General features: G+C 38.5%; 1 protein-coding gene, 1 non-coding gene and 1 pseudogene across 6 annotated transcripts in view; all 3 read left to right on the top strand.

Annotated features, from left to right (window-relative positions):
- The window catches only part of PCNX1 (pecanex 1), a 136,225-nt gene extending 122,651 nt beyond the window's left edge, over window positions 1–13,574 (top strand). For all 5 annotated transcript variants that reach the window (XM_088797391.1, XM_088797393.1, XM_088797392.1 and 2 more), the window contains 6 exons: window positions 1,769–1,999; window positions 2,820–3,094; window positions 4,507–4,712; window positions 6,787–7,229; window positions 7,641–7,781; window positions 8,024–13,574. In XM_088797391.1, the coding sequence (XP_088653517.1) occupies window positions 1,769–1,999; window positions 2,820–3,094; window positions 4,507–4,712; window positions 6,787–7,229; window positions 7,641–7,781; window positions 8,024–8,164 (1,437 nt within the window). In that variant the 3' untranslated portion in view covers window positions 8,165–13,574. The remainder of the gene's footprint in view (window positions 1–1,768; window positions 2,000–2,819; window positions 3,095–4,506; window positions 4,713–6,786; window positions 7,230–7,640; window positions 7,782–8,023) is intronic.
- Window positions 13,575–13,714: 140 nt separating this feature from the next.
- LOC141570534 (putative protein BRICK1 pseudogene) lies at window positions 13,715–17,868 on the top strand (annotated as a pseudogene).
- A 6,576-nt stretch (window positions 17,869–24,444) lies between these two features.
- On the top strand, window positions 24,445–24,551 carry LOC141570971 (U6 spliceosomal RNA). The gene has a single exon (XR_012495396.1). It is a non-coding gene; the product is annotated as a U6 spliceosomal RNA (small nuclear RNA).
- Window positions 24,552–24,797: the final 246 nt, after the last annotated feature.

A 24,797-nucleotide genomic window follows, 5' to 3' on the forward strand; every position in this document is an offset into this window, starting at 1 on the left:
AGGTGAATAAAAACAAATAAGATAATTGTTTTTCAACCTGATTATTTCAGTTTAGGTCGCCTCTCCCAGCAGCTCAGGCAGCAAGACGAGAACTAACCCTGAACAGACGCCATTCCGTCACAGGGCACACTCACACCCGCACGCACACCCACACTCACCCTGGGACAACATAGACACAGCAGTTCATCTCATGTGCACATCCTTGGGATGTGGGAGGAAACCGGAGGCCCAGAGAAAACACACGCACACATGGGGAGAACATGCAGACTCCACACAGACAGTGGCATCGGCCAGGAATTGATTTTTTTTCTTATGAACATTATAACAAAACGATGTAATTTGAGAACTTGCTGTGCTGGCACTTGCTGCTCTAATCATTTCACTTGATAGTAGTTATCAGATCTGATTAGAGACCACATGATAAGACTCATTAAAATGTATCTGCTATGCTCAAATCTGATTGAATCTGTTTTTCCCAAATAAAAGGTGAATTACTCTTCAAGTAATTTTACTATGATCAAAAGTGTTGGAATGAAGTTAATGTCCCACATTATTTAGGAACGTTACTAATAAGGGATATATTATTTTAAAAGCTCTGTGAAAAATGGAATACTGTTTTGAGGATGATGGGAAAAATACATATTTGGGATCAAATAGAATCGTCCATCTTCAGACTAGCGTTAAAATTCTGAAACAAAATTCAGTGTATTTAAAAGAAAACGGTAATGATCTCAGATTAAAATGTTTTTAAAACTTCAGAGTTTCTCAGAAGGTACCAATTATTTCTCTGCTATGTAAGAGATACTCTTTTATACATAGCATAGTTATCTAACAGTTCCTGACAGACATCTTCAGTTAATTCTAGACATTGTGATAGGCACAGAATTCAAAGCCTCTGATACCTGAGGTCTCTGCCTCTAGTCTCTCCCTGCAAGTACTCCTGACTGTTGCTGTCAGGTCCATATCCTTACATGTTCCTTTGGCTATGGCGTTATTGCCTGTGGCACTGGGTCTCTGTCATATAATCAGGCCCAACACACTTGGGTACAGCACACAACGTTAGCCACAACTGACAAACAGGGAGGGTAAGGAGGTAGAATCGGGAACCCAGGAGCCATGGAGGGCTGTGGTGGGGAGGAGATAGAGAATACAATCTGAATTTCTGAAATGATATGTTATTAAGGAAACACAAGAATATATTGGCTGCCTTCATGTTTATAATTGAGAGGGTGATAAATTTTATATCCAGGTAGAGTAACTCATTTGTACTCAAGCCAACTGATGGGAATATGTGCTTTCTGAAGGGGAGATGAGTGAGAGCAAAAAGGCAATATCCTCAAGGATGCATGTCCAGGTCTGAAGTTAGCCTACCTGAGAATAATAAATGTTTTTATGGTACATGTGAAGTGCTTCATAGTGTAAAAAGTTCTCCAATACGCTATTTCAGCTAACTCTTAAAACAACCTTGTCAAGTTGATTAAGCTGATACTGGCTTAATCACACATATCAAAACAACCTCAAATAGGCTTAGCTGCTTCCTAGGTTTAGAAAATTAGTAAATGGTAATGCCAGGATATAAACACATTTTTTAGAGTATTTTTTATGTAGTTTATCTCTAAGAATATTAACATGTGCTAATTTGAAATACAGAAACCAATTTTTAAGAATTTTCATTTAGTAACTGATTTAATAATTACAGAAGATTTTATCATCCTGGAGGTCATTTTCTTCTTTTCCTAAAAAAGATAAATTTTTATTCTTTGTAAAGGATCATTTCACCTCTCCAGACGAGTACGATGACCCTACTGTGCTCTATGAAGCCATTGTATCTCATGAAAAAAACCTCGTGATAGCCCATGAAGGGGACCCTGCGTGGCGGAGTGCAGTCCTTGCCAACTCTCCCTCCCTACTTGCTTTGCGGCATGTCATGGATGATGGCACCAACGAATATAAAATCATCATGCTCAACAGGCGCTACCTGAGCTTCAGAGTCATTCAAGTAAGTTTCTGAGGCACTTACTGGCACCTAAAGAAATTGGAACTTAGATAACCTTATCCAAACTTTTAAAAAGTAGTTGAAACTCTTTTATAGGGAAAAAAAATGACCATACTACATTAGCATTTATTGTTTAGGAACACTTAATTTGACTTATTTTGTCAGTGATTTAGTCTGTCCTTTGAAATTTTCTCATGTGCCATAAAGCCTTAACATTTTTGCTTAGTTCTGTTTTGACAATCTGTCGTCTATTATATGTTATTTGGGCAGAATCTCTTAAAACATCAGCTCCATATTGCTAATATGATGTGATTCCTAGGTTGCAAAATAATACCAGAGTTTGTACTTAATAGAGATCAGTAGATGGTTTCCTCTGATATTTCCATGGATTTTTTGTTTGTGTGTTTGGTTTTTTAAATATCTCAGGACTTTAGCAGACTTCATCTCTGAAATTTTAATTTGATAGTTTGTAATAGTTTATTTTTTTCTTTACTTCATTTAATCAAGTCACAAACATTCTTTCAACTCTAAGTATTTGTTACCTCTCATTTCTATCAAAAATGTTTATTATCCCAGTTACAAAATTCAGTGCTTCAATAAATTGGGAAACTAAATGGACTACATTTCTACTTGTTATTTTTACAAGACAGAGCAGAGGGAAGAACTTGAACTCCTCTTCAAATGTGGCCAAGTTCTATTTGTTTCCTGCTTTACACAGTTGGTTATCATAACGTCTTTTGTACCCCTCCCATTTCTGCTCTTCTGTTTATATGAATTTTGTTCTTAGCCCCTTAACATAATTCTCATGTGTTCTGGTTTTCAGGTGAATAAGGAATGTGTCCGAGGTCTTTGGGCAGGTCAACAGCAGGAGCTTGTTTTCCTACGTAATCGTAACCCAGAGAGAGGTAGCATCCAAAATGCAAAGCAAGCTCTGAGAAACATGATAAACTCATCTTGTGATCAACCTATTGGTTACCCAATCTTTGTCTCACCCCTGACAACTTCTTACTCTGACAGCCATGAGCAGCTTAAAAAAATTCTTGGGGGACCTATCAGTTTGGGAAATATCAGAAACTTCATAGTGTCAACATGGCACAGGTGAGCCATCGGGTTGCATTTTTCAGTGGTGGTGTGTCCTGCCTGTCTTAAGCTAGGCAGTGTGCATTACCATCACCTGGAAAGGTTATAGGAAAATCACAGGTGCCGTGGCACAATATAAATCTATTATATCTGAACTTTAGGAAAAAGAGTCTGAGCTTTGTATCTTCAAACTTTTACTCGATAAATCTAATGTACAACTCTGGTTAAGAACCACTGCTTTAGCATTTACTACGGTCTTGAATAGTTCCCTTTGTTTAATTTTTTTGGCTCTCCATTGCAGCATATTGCCATGATTACTAGAATGTGTGGGTCAGCAAACAGGGCGAATTAGAGAAAACTTGTGCAAATTGATTCCTTTCTTCTATTTTATTTTGTTCCAGCAGTAGGGGGTGCATTCTATACATGTTGAAACTCCTGGTTGTGCAGTGCAGACACTACTGCCATTTTAACAATCCAATCATCGTTCAAATCACAAATCTGAGGTGTCATCAAGAATGCACATGAATTTTTTCTTTGCCTTTTGTCTAGTAAATTACGATGTATGTATGGTACAGGAACATCGTAATTTGGTGGCTGATGAAGAAAAATCACAGAATATTATTTTCAACTTCTTAAGAGTTGTTCAGATCCTTAAATCAGAGCTTAAGAAAAACACAATCTTGGATTTAAAGCAACAGACTCTCAAATAGGTGTTTTTAAAGTCTTCTAGGAATACCCACCATTAAAGAGTAAAGTTGTACCATTTTATCATCATGGATGATGGCACCAATCTCTATTCAGACAGAAGGAAGAATACAAACCAGGATAGTGTTCAAAGAAATGTATTTTTCAAAAAATGTGTTGTGCTGGTGGAAATGCCTTGTTTGCCCAGGACTGAGTGGTTTCCTGGGATGTAGGCTTTTCAATGCTTAAATCAAAACTGTCATCGGCAAACCAGGACAGTTGGTCACCTTACACACTAATAAAAACATTTTTTTTTTAAAAGGGAAAATCTCTGCAGCAGCTCCCTTCAGGTGTGCTGCAGCATAAATTAGGGTTAGTTTAAATAGATGAGGTCTTCAGGTGCTGCATATTTCAGAGGCACTGAACAGACACTGGCAAGAATTCCATGTCCAGCTGTGATCTTAATGGTACAACTGTGTTATGTACAGTTCTTTATTATACTGGGTGTAGGAAAGATGATAGATTATGTAAAAGTGGAATCACTTGGGAGTATTGAGGCAGTGAATATAAGATGAGGGTATGAAAACATAGCAGACTTTTTTTGTTCCTAATACTGATTGCACTATAAAGACTTTCAAGGGTGAACATTAGTAGCATTAAACATTCAGAATTGCTGGAAAAAGAATAAAATAGCTATCTTGAAGTGATCTTGGGATAATACCTCCTACTCTGGTATTTGTTCTTAGGTTAAGGAAAGGTTGTGGAGCTGGATGTAACAGTGGTGGCAATATTGAAGATGCTGATACTGGAGGTGGGACTTCCTGCACTAGTAACAATGCAACAGCTGTCAATGATCCTCACAGCAGCGTGCCTCAAGGAAGCACCGGAAACCCAAGCCAGGGATTAGGCTCAGGACTCCATCCGCCTGTCACATCGTACCCTCCACCACTCGGTAACATGAAACAAAATTACGTGTATAGTGATAGCTGTAGGGTTCAGTTAGTATGTGTGTATAAAGAGGATGATATATTACCTAATTGGAAGTATATAAATGGAAATTTTGTTTGATTTCTAGGTGGTCATTATCCTACTTGTTTATCTTAATCATTATATATATATATATATATATATATTATTTGAACTGTTTCTTTGAAAGTATCCTTTTTAAAGGCTAATAATATGTAATTGATATAATTCATTTAACTTCTCTCCTGTTGGACAATGATTTGAATGTTGTAATAATCTTTGTATATAAATCTTTGAATCATATATTATTCTCTTAGGCTGCAGACTTTAAAAATGGAATCACCATGTCAAAGTTTATGAGAATATTTAAGATTCTTGATATATTGTGTCAAAAATCTTGCCAGAAATTTCTTTGCCAATTGGTACTCTCAACCAGTCATATATAGGAATGCCCATCTAGTAAACTTTCACCAGCTTTGCGTATTATCAGTTCCCACTTCTGCTTCCTGTTGCTCAGCAGGACAGGAGAAGAGGTAGAGTAGTCTTTATTTTATTGTTTTAATTTGCATTGCTCTGACACCTGAGATTGGAAGCTTTTAAAGGAGTTTGTCAGCTGTTCCTCTTTCTGAAGTGCCTATTGTTTCTTCCCCATTTTTCTATTTGGTTATCTTTTTCTTATTTGGGTTTATATTTTCTGGATTTGAGCTCTTTGTTAGTTTTCTGTACTACAGATGTCTTTTCCCATTCTGTCTCTTGGCTTTCCATTCACTTCTTGTGAAGAGTGGCTTGCCACTTTTTGGTGAGAAGTTCTTAATTTTAATGTAGAGAAATTTACTGATCTTTTCCTTTATGATTAGTACTTTTTATATCCTATATAAGAAAATTTTAAGATCCCAAAAGAAGGTATTCTTTCACTAATTTACCTTTTACATCCACAAGAGATCCACAATCCACCTGGTATGCAGCAAGAATCAGAATTCATCTGTTTCCATATGGCTGGTTAGTTGCCAGCACTGTCCTTTTCCCCACTTCTCATGGATCAAAATCTTAAGATAATTTACTTCAGTTGAAAAAATCCAGTGGCACTGGAATTGTTAAGACTCTAAATAGATGTATGATCAACATTTTGTAGGTTATTTATTAACTTTTGAGTAAAAACCTAAAACTTTCAATGTACTTCCTTAAATGTACCTTTAGTTCTGGCATTGATTGGCTCTATTTATTTTCAGATAAAAAAAGTACATGTAGCTATTTTTTCAATATAATTAATAATTGTTTTCTAATCTTCACATCACTTATGAGTCAGGAAAAGGACAAATCTGAAGAATCATATCAAGCCATTTGACAAAGGACACAGAAGAACCTGCTGTTCAGCATCACTGATGATTCATATTTATTAGTAATCCCTTATGTATATGAAAATTACAATGTGGTATCACTGTCTGTCTGTAGGCAGTGTAGCTTCTCTTTGGGATAGGTTGTAAGGGTATTTATACTTGCCACTTACCATGTTTCCACGAAAATAAAATCGGGTCTTATATTAAGTTTTGCTCCAAAAGATGCATTAGGCCTTATGTTCAGGGGATGTCATCCTGAAAAATCATGCTAGGGCTTATTTTCTGGTTAGGTCTTATTTTCAGGGAAACACAGTAGTAGATTCTTAATAAATATTTCTCAGTCTCATTTCCATGAGATATTTCTAATGTATTAAAAAGGTATTCTTATTATCCTGAAATACTTCTATGAAAGATATTTTAGGATTTATCCCAACCTTAAATAGTGACATTTGCTGTAAATTATTTAATTTTGTCTTTCTTTTGCTCCAGAATTTGAATTTTAAAATGCTTCGGCAAATAAAAATTATATTATAAAAACCATACAAGAAAACATATCTCATCTATTTATTTCTTTTTGACAACTTTAAAAATTTTAGGTATAAATGTTAAGTTCAATAAATCCAAGTAATTGCTTAAGGGAGGAAGTCGTAGAAACTACAAAAAAAAGAAGAAGAGTTGTGTTTGAATCACTCAGAATGAGTGCTGGCCTTTCTTCTTCCCTAGGCACCAGCCACAGCTCTCACTCTGTACAGTCAGGCCTGGTCAGACAGTCCCCCGCTCGGGCCTCCGTAGCCAGCCAGTCTTCGTACTGCTACAGCAGCCGCCATTCATCCCTCCGGATGTCCACCACAGGATTCGTGCCTTGCCGGCGCTCTTCTACTAGTCAGATATCGCTTCGGAACTTACCGTCATCCATCCAGTCCCGTCTCTCTATGGTGAACCAGATGGAGCCCTCCGGTCAGAGTGGCATGGCCTACGTGCAGCACGGCCTTCCTTCTTCCAGCAGCTCCAGCCAAAGCATCCCAGCCTGCAAACATCACACTCTCGTGGGCTTTCTTGGGACAGATGGAGGTCAGAGCAGTGTCGCTGATGCACAGCCAGGAAACACCTTAAGTCCTGCCAATAACTCACACGCCAAAAAGGGGGAGGTGATTTACAGAGTGCAAGTGAGTAAGCCGGGAATTCTTTTTGCACTTTCTGTTACTCATTTGTTTTTATTTCTTGTTGGTTGAGTGAAGGACTCTTGTGAAAACATAACCTTATATTACTTAGTCTGAAGACTAAGCCATTCTTGAATATTCAAAAAGTTTCTGCCAGCGTAAAACCTGAAAGTAAGCAGGTTTTCAGTGGTAATATTCGTTCACTAGTCAGTCATTGTCGTGTGGCTATTGCAGTAGGTCTACCAGTAGGCCAAAAGGAATTTGGGAGGTGGCTCTTTAGATTGTTTTTTATTCCATTATAGGCAGTGGAGAACTTGAAACAGAGTCCTGTTAAAGCAATTTTGTTTAGGATTATATAATTTTTGATCTTCAAGACAAAAATGAATTGGGAATGACCTATATTTATTTAAAACATAGATTGTGGACCCCAGTCAAGTTCTAGATGGGATCAACCTGTCAAAAAGAAAAGAGCTGCAGTGGCCTGATGAGGGTATTCGGTTAAAAGCTGGGAGAAACAGCTGGAAAGACTGGAGTCCTCAGGAGGGCATGGAAGGCCATGTAAGTTCTCTTATGAAGCTAGCTGTGTGGTAGTCTGACTTTTTTATAGCCTGACTGACTTGTATCCATGTTTTTAATTGATTTGTGTACTTATGACTTATATCCATGTTTTTAATTGATTTATGTACTTATGCTTAATTATGTAACAGAATTGCTACCTATAATCCTAAATGAAGGATAAGAGTTTGTGAGTATATTCAAGGTCTCTGCCACTAACTTCTTGTTTTATTCTGAATCATTAGGTGATTCACCGATGGGTGCCTTGCAGCAGAGATCCAGGTACTAGATCCCACATCGACAAGACAGTACTTCTGGTTCAGATTGATGATAAATACGTGACTGTAATTGAAACTGGGGTACTAGAACTTGGGGCTGAAGTGTGAGCCAGTATTATAACTACATGTATTTTCCCTGTCAATTCCAAGACATTGGGAAAAGAGGAGAGAACAGAAGACGTGTGCAGGCATCACTTTGCTCCTGCAGGAGAGACTTGAATATGGAGTGGGCTTGGTTAAGCGCCTCTCCTTTGCCCTCCACCCTGACTCCTGTCGCTGTCTTCATCCCCGAATAAATCTGAAATATTTTTTTAAGTTAGCTGCCGAGAAAACATTTTGCATGAAGGATAAAGTTCTGTTAAAATACATCCTTTAAAAAAGTGTTTTCCTATGCATTGCCTATGCTTTAAATCAACAAACTTGATTTCTAAAGTATGATCTCATATTTTTCTAATTTCTTCGCCAAAAACAATTGCCATGTTTTGTCATAGAACATGAAATCCATTTACCTTCATTTTTAAAAACAGACCAGTGTAGAAACCTTCAGTTTGACATATAACAGTATAAAAGTTTAATGTACAGTGAAAGAGACTATGAACAGACATAGATTTATCTTATTCCTTGAGCGCTAAAAACTTTAATGAAAAAAACTGCACTAATTTTTTACAACAATGCACTAAAGTCTGAGATTTCTCAGAACATTTATTTATATATAAAAATAAAATACCATTATTTAAATTGCCTTTGGGATTAACCCCTTCCCTTTCCTTTGTAAACATACACATAGCAGGAACTGTGCTGCCCATTTTTCTGTTAGTAGTCTGTACTTCATGCCAGTACTTTGGATGTTTTCTTTAAAATGAATACTAAATCTCAAGATAAACATAGCTTCATCATTGGCATTTCCCGGAGCCAATAGTCAGTGACTCGGTCCTGTGAACACTACTGCCAGCTCCTGTGTCCACATTGCAGATGAGCTCTCGCACGGCGAGTGCCCCAGGTACTCTGCTTCTCTTTACTTGGGACAAGCTCTGCTGGGGTCAATCTCGGGAAGAAAATACTTGTGCTTTTCAAAGAAGAAGATGAACGTCCAGGAATCTGAAAAAGGACCGATTGCCTTTTATTTTAAGAGCTCTTAGCTCTTGAAGTTATTCACATGCAGTTCAGTTAATCAACTAAAATTTTTTCAGACAAAATTATCCAAATGGTGCAGTTCTTATTGTTATATCCCTCTTTTAATAACTTTGCCTTTTATTTTCCTCCTCTCTTCTTTTTCTATTACTTGAATTTTATTTCCTGTAATTTATAGTGTGTAGCTGTAATTTGAAATATTTATAACTGTGAAATTGACTTAATTCATATGTTGTCTCATAACTTAAATTTTATTTTATTTTTTAAATGCATGTTTTCAGGGAAATATGTAACTCAGATTTACAATTGGGCTAGTGAGAACTGCAGTTTAGATTTAATTTGTCAACTTTTGGCATTTTTTAAATCCTTCAGAAAACTTTTATCTTTTTGTGTGAAACTCCAAAGAAGACTGTACGTCTCCTCTGAGCATTAGGAGCAGCCATCTTTCTACCCCATGAATGGAAAGTAAAAAGAAGCAGGTGAAACAAATTTCAACCATACATTTTATTTAATCTCATATATCCAAGTATTACTGTTTTAACGTGTAGCACTAGCCATATTTCAAGTACTCGCTAGCCACGTGTGTCTAGTGGCTACTGTGTTAGACAGCTTGGGTTTAAAGAATCTTTTTGATGAGATGATGGGAGACAAACTTTTTTCTGCTAACTGTGATGTAGATCTTACAGTGTAGCTTAACATTTCAGTAGAAGGAATAAAAACGAAGGAAGTAAATAGTTACTATACAGCATCTTACTGCATTTCTACTCAAAACCTATTTCTTTTTCCTTTTTCTAATTTAAATTTTTGTGGTTAATCAGGACCCTATGTGCCTTGTGTTGACGTTTCCAGACTTCACGTTTTGCAAATTTTGCTATTTCAAAACATTTGTCAAATGATTTTCTGAACCTTTACACAAAGGTACCCTTTCTAAATTGACCAATTAAAATGTATTTTCCTGATACTGTCATTATATTCTGTATTTGCCTCTTTTTGGCAAATCTGTAGTATGCTATTAAGGTTCAGGCTCTGTTTTTTTCTTCCGAAGCTAAATACATGATTATCTATCTATATATTATTCTCAAAGGAATTAGGCTCCCAACTGTTTGTCCCCTTTCTGAAATGAATATGATCTTTTTGTGGTCATTGCCTAGATGAGACGTGGAGCCTTTTCAGTCTTAAATGGAAGATAATTCATTTTCCTACACAGAAAAAAAAAATCTGAATTTCAGATGATTCAATCAGAAGGGCTAGAATTACTTTTATTTCTAGCCTCATCCCCGACCCCCAATTGTTAAACACATCACACACTCAAAAAAGTTGTATTTCAAATACCAAACTAGATTTTATATGGAACGTATATATTGGGTCTTGATTTGGGGTAGCAACTAATGGACATTTTTCTCAAAACAAGTTGAATTTTGTTATCAGCCTTTTCGTGAAGTTTTATGATTAGGAACCGTAAGAGGAGCCCTGTTATTTTTTAAGACTTAAAATTGATAGTCTTTTTAAAATTATAATACTTTTCTAATAATTGCATCAGGGGAAATAGTGATAATTAAAGAAAGATTCATGTCTTAATAATTTGACCTAAATTATTATATAGAAATATACATACTTTCATTGATTAAGTTGCTCATACATATCCTGTTCTACTCCCCACCCCAAGAATAGTGAGCTATTTGTTTAGGTTCCTTGCTTAACTTTTTTCATTAGTGTGTATGACTCCAGCATACATACATTAGTGTCTTTAGTTCACAATTGCCAAAACTTTCAGAGTTCCATAATTTGCAAGTAAAAATACGTATTTAAAACACTAGTTTTGTTTATTTCCTTTTTTAGAGTTTCGTTGATGTCTTTATTTTTATTGTTTCATTTTATGTTCCCCCCGTTTGAGAGAGAGAGTCCTGGAGTGAGTTATAAATTGTTAGCTTCTCTTCTTGTTTCCTCTCATTCAGTGGCAAAAATAATTTTATAACTCAAAATTAAGCTTTTGGTTAATCTTCCAGCTTGTAACTTGGTGTGTGCCCTCTTTTTACACCATTTTCAATACTTGATAAAATTTTAAATGTTCACTTTTTTCTAAAGAAGTCAAATTTTTTTAAGAGCCTAGATTAATATGTTGATATTTAAGAGGCTTGCGAGTGTAGTTGGTGAGGCTGTATTTTTAAGATAAGAGGAGATTAGTTACCTTTCAGGAAATTGATGAACACACTTCATCAGTGTCCGCCTTCTTTGGGTTTCCATTACTGGAAGATTAACTTCCATTAGGTTTGAAGTAGTTTTTAAAATATTTCAAGTACATTGGAGATACTTCTACTAATCCATGAAACAGAAGTAGTCAGACTGTTTCTATCCTGAGTGAGATAGGGAAAATTACTCTGTGTAATAAATGTCAGGCAATGAAAATACAAGTTTTTATGTAAGAAACTACATCTCATTAAGAAGATGTATTTTTCTTCCTGGGTTGGGTTATTTTTACATCTCATATCAAGATATAAAAACAGCCTCAAATGTAACTAAGCACAGAAAGCTTAGCTTAGCCTTAAAAAAATTCTGCTTTGCGTCTCAGCACCATCTTGCTTCTCGTAGAAATTCTTCATTTGCTGGATTGCTGCATAAAGTCATTCATCCAGAACTGTCTCGTTTAAACTTGATTTTCCCAGAGTCTATCCTTTTTATTAACTTTCGAAAATCCTTCCTCTTAAATGTGTGACTTAAGAAAAAGATAGCTTAGTAATTTTGAGTGAGAACCATTTGAATTTGTATTTACTAGCTACTAAACTATAAACTGCAGCCCAGGTTGTTGTTTTTGTGTTTATTTTTATTACTTTTTCATGAATGGACAAAATCCCCCTTTTTTAAGTCCTCAGTATTCATTCTTAGTTTTCTTTGTATTGTAATGTGACAATATAAAATTACTTTGCCTGGACACAGACCCAGTCATGTTTTTTAGGGTTTTTTTTTTTGATATGATACATTGTTCAAATGATGTATGAAACATCCATTTTTATTTAAAGGCTTTTCCTTTTCATTCCAAGAAGAATGGAGAGAATAATGTCAATTAAGGCTAAGATGATACTTGGAACGTGTTGATGGAGTTTGACCTTACTGTTTCAGTCATATGTGGAAACTGAGTTTTATTGATCTGGAGAAAGAGGAAAATTAGATATTATCATGTATTTGTGCAGCATAAATTTTAATATTACGTTGGATATGTATAGTGAGTTTGCTTGTTTTAAAATATTAGAAAATCAGCCTCTCTTCATTTCTCTTTTTTAAAAAATATGACTGATATACATCTAGGCCTTCTCATTTTTAACTTGTTAAATGTTTAGGTAAGAACTCTAATTTGAAAAGAATTAATTATTATAGAAATAGATCTGGTAGGTATGTGAGTATTAATTTTGCTTGAAACAGAAGTATAATTTCTGCATTGAATCACCTCATCAGAGTTATCTGTCAAGAATTATATGTGATAAGAATTTCTTTTTATTTCCTATCAGCCACATATTCTTTCTGAATTAGAAAATAAGTTCCATTTGTGAGCTGAACTTCATTATCTGCCATTTTATGGAAGCAACGTAACACTCTTTGGGGGAACCAGAGCCGATTGTCATCTCAAGGTTATATGACAACTCTGTTCTAAGACTTATTCCTATTATATAGGGTTATACCTTTTTTCTTATGCCTCAGCTCTGTACCTGACGATTTATGATTCGGTGGAGCCAAGCTAGAAGAAACAAAGATCATCTAAGGTTGTGATAATGATGAATTCCTGGGTGTTACTTGCGCAGATCGGGTGCTAACCTGGAATTCCAAACAGAGTAGTAGTAGACAATAATGGCTGCTCCGGATGACTCTTGGGTTTAGTGTAATTGCAGTTAAGCAAGATTTTGTGTATTATGAAGCTTGATTCTACAACCAAAATAATAGAACTGGGGGCAAAATCATGTCTGCTTATGCTTTTTTAAAAGCTTGTAGTTTAAATAAAAATAAATTGTAAGAACTGATTACCTTAACCCTATACAAGTCTGGCAATGAGCTCTGCATGAGGAAATGGAAGGAAGAATACTGGTCATGGTTCTAGGAAGGTAGGTGTGAGGAAGGAGAATGGGTTTCCCTGTTCTGATCATGGGCTCTGAAAGGATTCATTGCCTCTACCAGCACTCAATATAAAACCAGAGATAAGAAAGAATATATGTACTTGCGTGTGTCTGTGAGTGTGTGTGTCTGAGTGTTTGTTATTCTAAACAGCTTGTAAATATTGTAGTTGTTTAAAATGGAAAATAAAAGCTGCAATTGTTTTTTTTTTCTTTGCAAATATATTGCATCAAAAATACAGTATTGACAGTGGATAAAACACTGAGGAAATAAATTTTTTTTTTCATTTTGCCTTCTGTCCATTTTTGTCAAATTATGAAAAAGTGCACAATATTAAACTTTGCATAGCATATTTTTAAAGCATGTGCTTGGTTCTGAAATAATCATTTGAAACAAGCTTTGGCCACATGATTTATCTTATAATAGAATAATAGAAATGTACATATTTCATATTAAAAAGATATCTTTTCACACTTGGCAGAAAGGTTGTTTAAATCTTCTGAATTTATCTGAATGTGTCATACTAATGATAAAATATTAGTTGAAATGTGTAGGATAAAAAAATGTATATATGTTCACTATGTTACACCAAATTACAGTACAGAAAAAGGAAAGTTTATGGTCATCCAAATCAAGGAAATGCTAACTTCGGGTGTGTAATTAACCCACTGGTTTCATGTGTAATACTTAGAGAAAATACAAGCTGACTTTCAATGAAAATAGATATACTCTTGATGAAGTTACTTATTAAGCCTTCAGGGAGTCATTTGAACTAATAGTTACAACCCAAACCAGCAGGATGTAGGGTATGTGCTATCTGCATCAGAATCCCAAACAATTTGCTCTCTTCCTGCCCGGGGATCACAGTGGCACCACTGTAAATGGAGTGGTATTTAGTATTAAAGGACAGTATTTTTTCTGGTGACAGGAAACAGGCTGGTTAAATGAAACACATCTTCAAAGGAAGGAACTCTTCACGTATGTGAACCACGTTAATCTTAGAGCCAGAGATTCAAAGGGAAGTGGACATGAAATTTGGGTCCCTCTTCATTATTTTTAAAGTGCAGTTTACTTAGGATTTTTCCTCCTAAAGGATCCAAAACGTTTTGCTGAGCTGTAGCCAATGAATCTCACCATGTAGGTGCATTTTCTTCTGGGGAAGGTAAAAAGCACCTTTGTGAAGTAAGGGCATGACCAAATGATGGCTTCTTTGAGTGTTCATTCAGCACTTACTATACAAAATATTTGTTTTATTCTCTCCCATATGTATTTATTAAAGAAACTAAATATAATTAAACCTTATACTTGGGGAAATAAAAATTGTTACAAGAAGATCCTTAGATTGCCGTGTACAGGATATACATTCACAGTAAATGGCTAGAGATGAATCCATCTCGTCTGGAAGCCTTACAAGAAACCGTTCAGTTTCAGTGCCCAGTAAATTGTGCCACAAGGGAAAAGTCATTCTTTAGTCCAGGGTTCCATTTTGCTCCCAAGAATGTTGTATGAATACATAAGAATGGGCCCATGTGAGACTACTCCAGGTCTCCAGTCCCATCCTGAAGCACATGCTCTTGACCTGTCTTTGTCAGGTACAGTCAGTATCCCTGGACACCACTGAATTTAAACAGATACCAAGTTGTGCCTCTGTGTTCATAATACAGTTTGCCCTTGAGCAACAAAGGTTTGAACTGCACAGGTCCACTTACATGTGGATTTTTAAAAAGTAGAATCAGCCCTTTGTAGCCCTGGGTTTCTCATCCACGGATTCAACCAACTGTGGATCAAAAATAGTATTTTCGATCCCCAGTTGGGAATCCACAGATGCAGATTGTTCTACACCATTTTATATAGTGGACATGAGAATCCACAGATTTTGGTATCCTCAGGGATCACCAAGGGACAACTGCAGTTTTGGGGGAGCCAAAAGTTCATGTTGATTTTCGACTGCATGTGGGGGATTGGTGCCCCTAACCACCACGTTCAAGGGTCAACAGTACTGTTAATGGGTTTGCTCTCACACACCACGCAGCACTTCTCGGTTCTATACCAATTAAGTATGCCACAGATGTCCCAATGGGAATCCGCAGTGTAGCACAAATGTCCAAAGTAAAGTGTACTTTTCTTATAGACAAAATGCAGATTTGTCTCGCTTATAAATTTGGGAGTAAATCCATTTGTACAACTGCAGTATGAAACTATTTTTTTATAGTGAACAAAATTAGAGTTAGCCAGCTGGGCTCAGTTTAGATGATCCCAATTTTGTAAATAGTTCTAAAATACTGATTTACTTAGGATCCTTGCAGTTATAAGAAAGAGAAAACAATTCAAAGTTAGTGAAATAGGAAATTGGCTCACTACAAAATCAAAGATAGGCTGGGCTTTTAGGACAGGTTTATTCATGTTATTCCAAGTCTGTATGTAATTTTCTCAACTCTACCCTCCTATGTATACTGCCTTTCTTTTCAGGCTGGAGCCAGGTACCTGTATTTCTGGACCTCATTATATACGTATCACCATCCAGGAAAAAAAACCCACCCTATTACCTCTCTCGAGTGGGAAAATTTCCCAGAAGCCTCAGCATATTTCTCCTTGCATCTCATTATAAAAGATTTGACATGTGCTGTATCCTTAATTTGTCCCCATGTCCTAGTTTCCTAAACTAGTCACTGACAAGAGAAATACTATAACCATGGTTGGCTTAGACAAATCAGAGCCTAGCCCTGAGCCTGGAGTCCATTCCCCAATCTGGATGGTTGCATATATTGCGTTATATGCTCACTACCCAAAGTCTAGTCTCTTTCCATATATATTTACCCATCTTTACGCTCTTCATCCTCCCCCCCCCCCCCGCCATTTCCTTCCCCTTTGGTAATCACCATACTGTTATCTGTATCTATGCGTTTGTTTGTTGCTTTTTGTTTTATATCCCACATATGAATGAAATCATATGGTTCTTGTCCTTTTCTGTCTGACTTATTTCACTTAGCACGATACTCTCAAGATCCATCCATGTTGTCACAAATGGCTATCTATACATCTTTTTATTCTTTTAGTGGTTATTGAAATTACAACTTGTCCGCTTACTACCTTACTACTTCCTGGACTACATTACTACCTTCCCATCTTTTGTACCATTTTGTCATGCATTTTTAACTCTGTGTCTGTGTGTGTGTGTGTATTTAAACTTTAGACATTACAATTTAGTATAGTATATATTTATTTAGACTTAGCCATATATTTACACTTTCACTTTTCTTTATTTTCTATATCTTTTATGATTTTATGGTTTCATTTGGGATAATACTACTTCTGCCCAAAAAACACCATTCAGTGTTTGTTGGTCTGCTAGTAACAAATTCCCTGAGTTTTTATTTTTGTTGGTATGAAAAAGTCTTTTTTTCTTGAAGCTTTTTTGGGTGAGATAGAGTACTGAGTTGGCAGTTCTTTTTTTTTTTTTTTTTGCACTTCAAAAGTATAATTTCGATTAAGCGGCAGCCATGGCGGGACAAGAGGCTCCAGTGCAGCGGGAGATTCACCAGGACTGGGCGAACCGGGAGTACATTGAGGTCATCACCAGCAGCAGCAAGAAAATCGCGGACTTTCTCAACTCCTTCGATATGTCTTGTTAACAGCTCAAGACTCGCAACATAAAATGAGAAATTGACAGCTCTTGAACAGAGAATAGAGTACATTGAAGCATGGGTGACAAAAGGTGAGACCCTCACGTAGAACTGTGCCAGGCTGCTGCTGGGAAGTTGTGTTACAGAACCCAGGCCTCCGTGGGAAAGGCCCGGCAGCCTTCAGCCCCTTCCTCTCTTAAAGAGCAACGGGGCTTATTCTTGTTTTTCTTTCTTCAACAATGTGGCCTTTGGGCTCTGCCATGTACATCTGGCCGTGTGATGTGGCATGTGGGGAGAAGTTCCAGGGGAACTCTTGAAAACATTAGGCATTTTACCTTTTCAGTAACATTTTGTAGAACTACTTGTCAATGTATTTGAGGCACTCAGAGCCAAAAGCCTGGGACTCTTCGTGAAGGTCCTCCCCACCCCTCTCTTTCTCTCTCAGACTTTCCTCATAGCTCTCATGGCCTCTGCATTGAATCTACAGTCTCTGTCTCCTCAACACCTTGGTTGCCAGAGCATGTGGTTGCTAACCCACCAGTTTTTCATCCTTTTGGGGAGGTCAAGGCCAGGCCCCCACTTGGCGTGAAGGGACATTCTCAGAATTTTCTTTCTGTCACTTGGGGTGTCTGTGCCTCTCACATTTCCCTAATAAACTCCAACTTTATCTGACTGCTGTGATTGTGGTGGGGAGAGGAGCTAGAGATGGGGTTCACCTATTCTACAGAAATCTGATGTGTGGGATTGTTCTAACATAAAACTTTCAGGGGTAGCTGTTTGATCAAAGCCTAGGTGGCTTACCAGCTGGAGCCCCCATATTTGGACTTTAAGCTGACTAATTCATCCTGGGAATCATTCGGTCATTCAGCAGACATTTACCAAGTACTTATTGTTTAGGTACGTTATGCTTCAATAAAAGATACAGTGTGTTGAAAAAAAAAAAAAGTATAATTTCATTGTTTTCTGGCTTCCATGGTTTCTTTTATTTTTAAAAGGCAATGCTTTAAATATACTATATAGACAGATAGATGATATATAGCTATATAAATATATAAAGAATGGCAATGCCCTTTTATTCTGGTTATTTTTAACATTTCATTTTTGTCTTTGACTTTTAGTAGTTTTCTGTATTTATTTGTATTATGCCAAAATTTTTATTATCTCTCAAATCTCGGTCATTATTGTCTCCTCAAATATTCCTTCTGCCATATTGTCTGTCTTTACTCATACTGCAATTACAAATATGTTAAACCTTTTTACCACATCCCTTATCTCTTATATTTTTTTCTGAATTTTCTGTCTTTAGCCCCTCCATGTTTCAATCTGCATACTCTATGTATCTTTCAGTTTATTTCTTCCTTTAACTGTATCTAATCTTCTGTTAAACTGTTCTGTTGAGTTCTTAGTTGTATTTTTCAGTTCCAGGATTCCCAGTTCTTTTTTTTTTCTCTCTCAGCCATTTCTTTTTATTTACAGTTTGTGTTCAATGCAAATCAATTCTATAACATGAGAAGTTACTGTGAATCCAAGCATAGATATACACAGTATATAATCCAAAATAGTTGTACAGACTCAGGTATGTAACAGAGGGAATGTTCACACACACAATAGCCTGAGATCTGTTGGATATGGTGTTCCCGTGTAGGTTTCTAAAGATGGGAAAAAATGACTGGTTATCAAGATGACGCTGGCCATACTAAATATTGGAACATCTAAGCATCAGTATGTGACTGTGCAAATCAAAGACTTTAAGAAGTGTCTTCTAAATGAGGTTTCTGTGCATCGAGGCAGTTATGAGAAGATTTACTTTCCAGAATCAAGTCCACATTAGGCTTAGGATCAGGTTCTATCTGGAAATACTGACCGATAAAGTGTTCTAACTGTGGCTATTCTGATTCATAGTTTTTTCAGAAAATATGTACAGAAAGTATAAAAGTTTTTCTGAATGTAATGTAAGTAAGTTTTCAGTTTTCACTTCCTAAATACCTGATTTGCAGTTTTGGCTCCTTTACATATTTGGCTTTTCAATTTTAAGATTTGTCAATTTTACCTTCAAAACATTTTTTAAATTGTAAAACGTATTCAGTATAATGCAGAAATATATAAAAAGCATTTGAAATTAGCTGAGGTCAGTATACTTGTACTCTTTGTTTAGCTAAAAGAATCTGCCATTCTTGAAGAGGAATAAATGATAAGTATATATGCAAAATGTACTCATTATACTTGGATTTGGGGTAGATTCCAAGCCATCCTGGCCCTGGCACATGTCAATTACTATATAAAAAGTCAAATATAATGTCAACTCCAAAGCCTCAAAGGAAAGTGTTCAGGTCCCAAGAGAACAGTGAGAGCTTAACAATGTAAATCCTGGGGCCCCAGTGGCTCAGGCGGTTAGCGCTCCATGCTTCTAACTCCGAAGGCTGCCGGTTCAATTCCCACATGGGCCAGTGGGCTCTCAACCACAAGGCTGCCAGTTCAATTCCTCGAGTCCTGCAAGGCATGGTGGGCTCTGCCCCCTGCAACTAAGATTGAACATGGCACCTTGACCTGAGCTGCCGCTGAGCTCCCAGATGGCTCAGTTGGTTGGAGCGCATCCTCTCAACCACAAGGTTGCTGGTTTGACTCCGGCAAGGGATGGTGGGCTGCACCCCCTGCAACTAGCAACAGCAACTGGACCTGGAGCTGAGCTGTGCCCTCCACAACTAAGACGGAAAGGACAGCAACTTGAAGCTGAACAGCACCCTCCACAACTAAGATTGAAAGGACAACAACTTGACTTGGAAGAAAAGTCCTGTAAGTACACACTGTTCCCCAATAAATTCCCGTTCCCCTTCCCCAATGAAATCTTTAAAAAAAATAATAATAAAAAAATAATAATAAATTAAAAAAAAAAATAATATATATATATATATATATATATATATATATATATATATATATCCTAATCTAAGAGTTACATCGACATTAAATTAGTGCTGTGAAACTATACATTGAGGATTTACAGGAACACCTGGAAGTTCCTGCTAGTGTACATTTGAACAGAATCACGGAAGCTTTTTGTGTTGCCTGTTGTATAGCCTTATAACTTGAATGAACCAAATGGAAACTGAATCTGTTCCAAATCCATCCTTGATCTCTAGATAAGATAAAATCTATTCATTCTCAAGGTAGAATGTTATGTGTCCATACTTAAGGCACATTTAAGGAAATCATCTCTTAACTAATTTTGAATGTGTCTCTCTTCGTCTTGCACATGGAACTCCAGCAGATTTAATATTTGTCATTCATCATCTAGTCAAGCCCTGCCCATGCTCTTCAAACCAACCGAATTTGAGATCCTCAACATTTTCTGTGTCAGTAAAATAAGGTGTGGAATTAGAAGATTCAACGAAGACCTGTTTTTTCCTTGTCGCTGGATGTCTCCACACCATTTGGATTGGGTTTAGAAAATGGGGAAGTACAGACATGTCTTGGCCTGAGTCTTTTAACAGTATAGCTTAAAGTTGAATGAGACTCTTTTAACTATATCCCCTGGTGGAAGTTTTCACCCTTTGAAAAGAGATTCTTTAGACCTACAGAGCCTAAAGTTGTAGGTGTAGGAAGCACAAATCCCCAAGTGGGTCATTGGTAAAGGTGTTAAGCGGAGCCATTCCCATTTCTACCCGTTGATTCCCAGTCTCATGTATTTCACCTGTTGGGGCCAGAGAACCATTAGAATGATCGTTGATTTAAGATGTATCCTGCATCCTGAAGGATGGTGCCTCATCCTCACAGGATATCATTTCCAAGCTGGTACCTCAGCTACACCTTTAAAAGGCCACTCAATTGTTCTGTCGGGCCAGCAGCTTCTACAGTACATGATAGGACCAGTGGGCCCATGGTCATGTGCCCACTATTCCATCCACTTTGCTGTAAAGTCCCTTGGTCTGATTCGGTGCCCATAGGATCCTGAGTCATAAGCCCTCGTATGATCATAGCCCTGAAGCACTGCAAGCAGGAAAGGCAAGACCCATACCTAGAACATGGCTCAATTTGGGTGAAGATAAATAACTTCCCTATCTAGAGTGGGAGGGGTCCAATGTAGACAGCTTGCCATCATGTGCATGGTTGTTCTTGAGATGCATATCGTACTGAGGGCTCAGCAGTGGTCTCTAGCACTCAGGTTAAACATTTGGCAGCATCAGTAGGTAGACTGACCTTGGTGAATGGAACCCCACCGTATACCTTCCATTGCTGTCACCATGGCTGTGCCTTTCATGCACCCATTTTGCCAGCACAGGAGTGAGAAGATGGCTGACATAAACTGGCCAAATCATTTGGACTACTTGATTGTTGAGTGCCTCTTCCATAGTGGATACTCTCTGGTGACCAATAACACACATTCAGACATCTTCATACTCCACGTCCATGTATCTCTCCATGTGTCTTTACCCTTTCCCTGACTTTCTTCTTTTTCTCCTTCTAGGAGCCTGACCAATCAGCCAGCCATTTGCTACTCTCATAAGTTCATGTTTTTTCTGACCTCGGGCCTATTCTATTTCCACACAAAGTGGATGACTGATAGCCTAGTTATTGCCTTGTAATGATCTCTCTTCACTGTCGCGTCCAGCGCAACACGGGCAGTGCGGGTACGAGAAGGGGCGGCTTTGGGTTAAGTTTTTAAGAAAGAAAGAAACAGACTTTATGCAGTTAAATCTCTGAAGGCCAGGGGTCTCACAGTTCTGAAAGACAAGCCCAGAATAAAGCTGACTGGAGGTTTTATTGACAAGTATACAAATATAAGAAAGTAACATTGTTTCTTACATGGTCTGTGAGACTCATACATCATAGCAGAAAAATGCTTATTCCAATCACCCTTAGTCTGTTAACAGCCGAAGCATAAAATCCCATGATGTCTTATTTAAGGTATGTACCCTCTCAGGGACAAGCCTCTCATATTGTAACAGTTCCATTGAGCTAAGCGGAGAGAACTGATCTTTATCACTCTCATGACTTCTCTCACAATCAGGTGAGAGAGGAAAGCCAGAGTCAGCAGTGGCTTTTCCCAGGCAGGGGGAAAGGGAGGCAAGGCCCCTTCCCAGATCTTCCAAGGCAGCTCGTCGGGGGTCCCCACTCGGTTCCGCCTGGCTTGAGTTGTTCCCGCCGTGGGGAATCTTACTTGTCATTGGCTGCAAACCACCTTTTGGGGACCAGACAGAGGGGCATAAGGTGTGAAACATAGAGATAAGCAGAGTCCTAAAAAGGCACAGTCTCACAGACTTTTCTTTCCTCAAGGAAAGACACAGGGAGAGAGTCGGCTAGGCTGCTGTGTGACTACCCTTCACCACGGTCTTACAGGTCCACCCGGGGGTGGGGGAGGGCTGTATTGCAGCAGCAGTCCATTTCTGGATTGCATCTACCCATCTGTGAAACAAACTTGGCTTTTTTCCTCTTCTGTAACTTGATTATAAAGGACACATCCCCACTCCCTTGGCCGTAGGTGTGAGCTGAGGGAAAGGCACCTGTGGGACAGTAGTGAATGACATGGGCAGGTGTCTGGGCCATCTGCTCATGTAGCCTACTTATGCCCTCTGTCCCTGCTCCGTCCTGTGCTCCATGCACCACTTCCATCTTAGGATGGATTGCTGCTGGGCCTACTCAGACTTACGGCTTAATGTCTGACAAGTCATGTGGTCAAATACTCTTTACCAAGGCCCAGCAGCAAACCAGGAGCTGTTTTCGAAAGGCAGTTCTGTGTTGCAAATGCCATGGCCTTACTCCAGAACCCTGTGGATCTACATTGTGATTCTCCAGATAGGTTTATATAAATTCGCTACTGATGCTTTTCCCATCATAGATGCTTTGATACCATAAGATCCAGCAGGTTATATGGACCATGTCACAAGGCTGCTTACACCACATCCCAAGCTGGCTGCAGAGATAAACTCTCTTACCCAACTTTATAGTGTTTCTCTCGAATCAGCACCCTCAGATCCAGTTTCATATGTATTCCCCTTGCTTCCGCTAGTACACATTGGCAGGGTCTTCCAGCATCTTCAAGATGTAGTCAGTTGCCTTTCTCCCTAGGCAGACTCAGCACTCCCCTGGCCAGGTGGTGGTGTGACTTGACCAGTTACTGGCCAAGCAGCCAGGAGGGAGGTGGGAACAGATTATGAACGGGATAAGCAGCCTTTGAGTCATTCTCAGGCAGTGGGGAGTGGGGCACATCTGCAGGTTCGTGTTCAGGGACTCTTGGGCCTCAAAGTTCTCAAGAGTATCAAGTTGAACTGCAATGCAGTTAAAACAAAGGTGTCAGTCAATCTCACAGGGAACTCTAGAACTGCCATGATCCCCATCTCAAGTCAACTCCTTCCCAGCTGGAGCCCTCACCTTGGCATGCCTAAGTTGAGAATTCAATTGTCTCTGGATCTCTGTTCCCTTAAGTTGAAAATTCAGTCTTCTCTGGAGTTTTGTTCCCTTCCCATTATGTCCTGGTCCAAGCTTCAGCTGCTTCTGCTCTCAGGCTAAAGATGAGAATCCCTTTATATGCTACCAGGGAGGCTCCTCTGACTTTGACACTTTGCCTTGAATAGGTAATTGTCCTCAGCCTCTTGCGGTCTTTCTCCAGTGCATTGAGAGCCTCGACCTGCCAGGGGTGACGGAGTTGCAGAGGCTCATGGGATGTCCAAGATCGGACTCAACCCGGAGCAGCGGTGACTGAGTTCTTGTCTCTGTGCAAGAAGGAATTCAAGAGCAAGACAGATGCAGGAAGAGAAAGTGGTGTATTGAAAATGAAAGTACACACTTGGGAGAAAACTGCAGGGGAACTCATAGAATGAGTTGTTCTGATAAAATCACGATCAGGGGTTTTCATCTCTCTCAGGGTGAGAATTGGTGACGTCCCATTGACATGGTTCATTCATCTTCTCCCCCTTGGCAGGACCCTCTGTTTCCCACTTTTTCTTCCTTGTTTGGTTTCTCTGGGACTGTCATGGTGTCAGATGCGTGATGGAAGTTGTAGTAACCACAATGTAAATGAGATTATAATGGCATTAAAATTAGCTAAAGGTCAGGTCAAGATGACCTTTAGGGATCAGCCTAGCTGGATGAAACTCGTTCTTGTTGTTTTTCTCCAGATGCAGTTACTGGATACAGTCACTTGTTACTTGTGTAACCCATGAAGCACCTCTGGAGGGGATTGTCACTGTCCTAGGCTCCATGTCCTGCCCGGAAAGAAGCAGCAGGAAGAGGTGAACTGAGACAGTCACAGCAAAGGTCTCAGCCCATTCTGTGGGCCGCTCTGCAGCTTCAGTGATCCTGTAGCGTTACCTCAATGTGAGGTGCAGAGGCTGGAGCCTCCCTGCCAGCAGTGGTCAGTTATTAGATATGGGCTGCCCCCAGGAGGAGACTTAACCTTAGGTAAGTAGCTTCCTTTGGAAGGAGGGCAGTTCCTGGGGAGGAACTTAGCTTTGAGCGGTTAAGGGGAATGAAGGGAAATCTGGGTGGCACACAGCATCCATTACATTGACTCTGAGAATAAAGAAGAGGTCTACGGTGCTCGCTTCGGCAGCACATATACTAAAATTGAAACAATACAGAGAAGATTAGCATGGCCCCTGCGCAAGGATGACACGCAAATTCATGAAGCATTCCATATTTTTTTAAAAAATGAAGAGGTCTACGGATAAGAGAATGACTTCTGGAAGAAGAATTGACAGGATACGTTGACCAGATAGCATAGAGTTCTTTCACTCAAGAACATTGAATTCCTTCTCTGTGCTCGGTGCTGTGTTTAGATACAGGTTATGGATAGGAATGGTCCCGGCCTCTAGGAGCTCACGACTGGGAACCAAACACCAACAGAAGAGTCAGGACAGTGCCAAGATTTCAGTGTACGACATCAATGG

This window comes from Rhinolophus sinicus, chromosome 3, assembly GCF_057876585.1.
Source record: "Rhinolophus sinicus isolate RSI-liver-muscle chromosome 3, RSI-T2T, whole genome shotgun sequence".
Classification (NCBI taxonomy): Eukaryota; Metazoa; Chordata; class Mammalia; order Chiroptera; family Rhinolophidae; genus Rhinolophus; species Rhinolophus sinicus.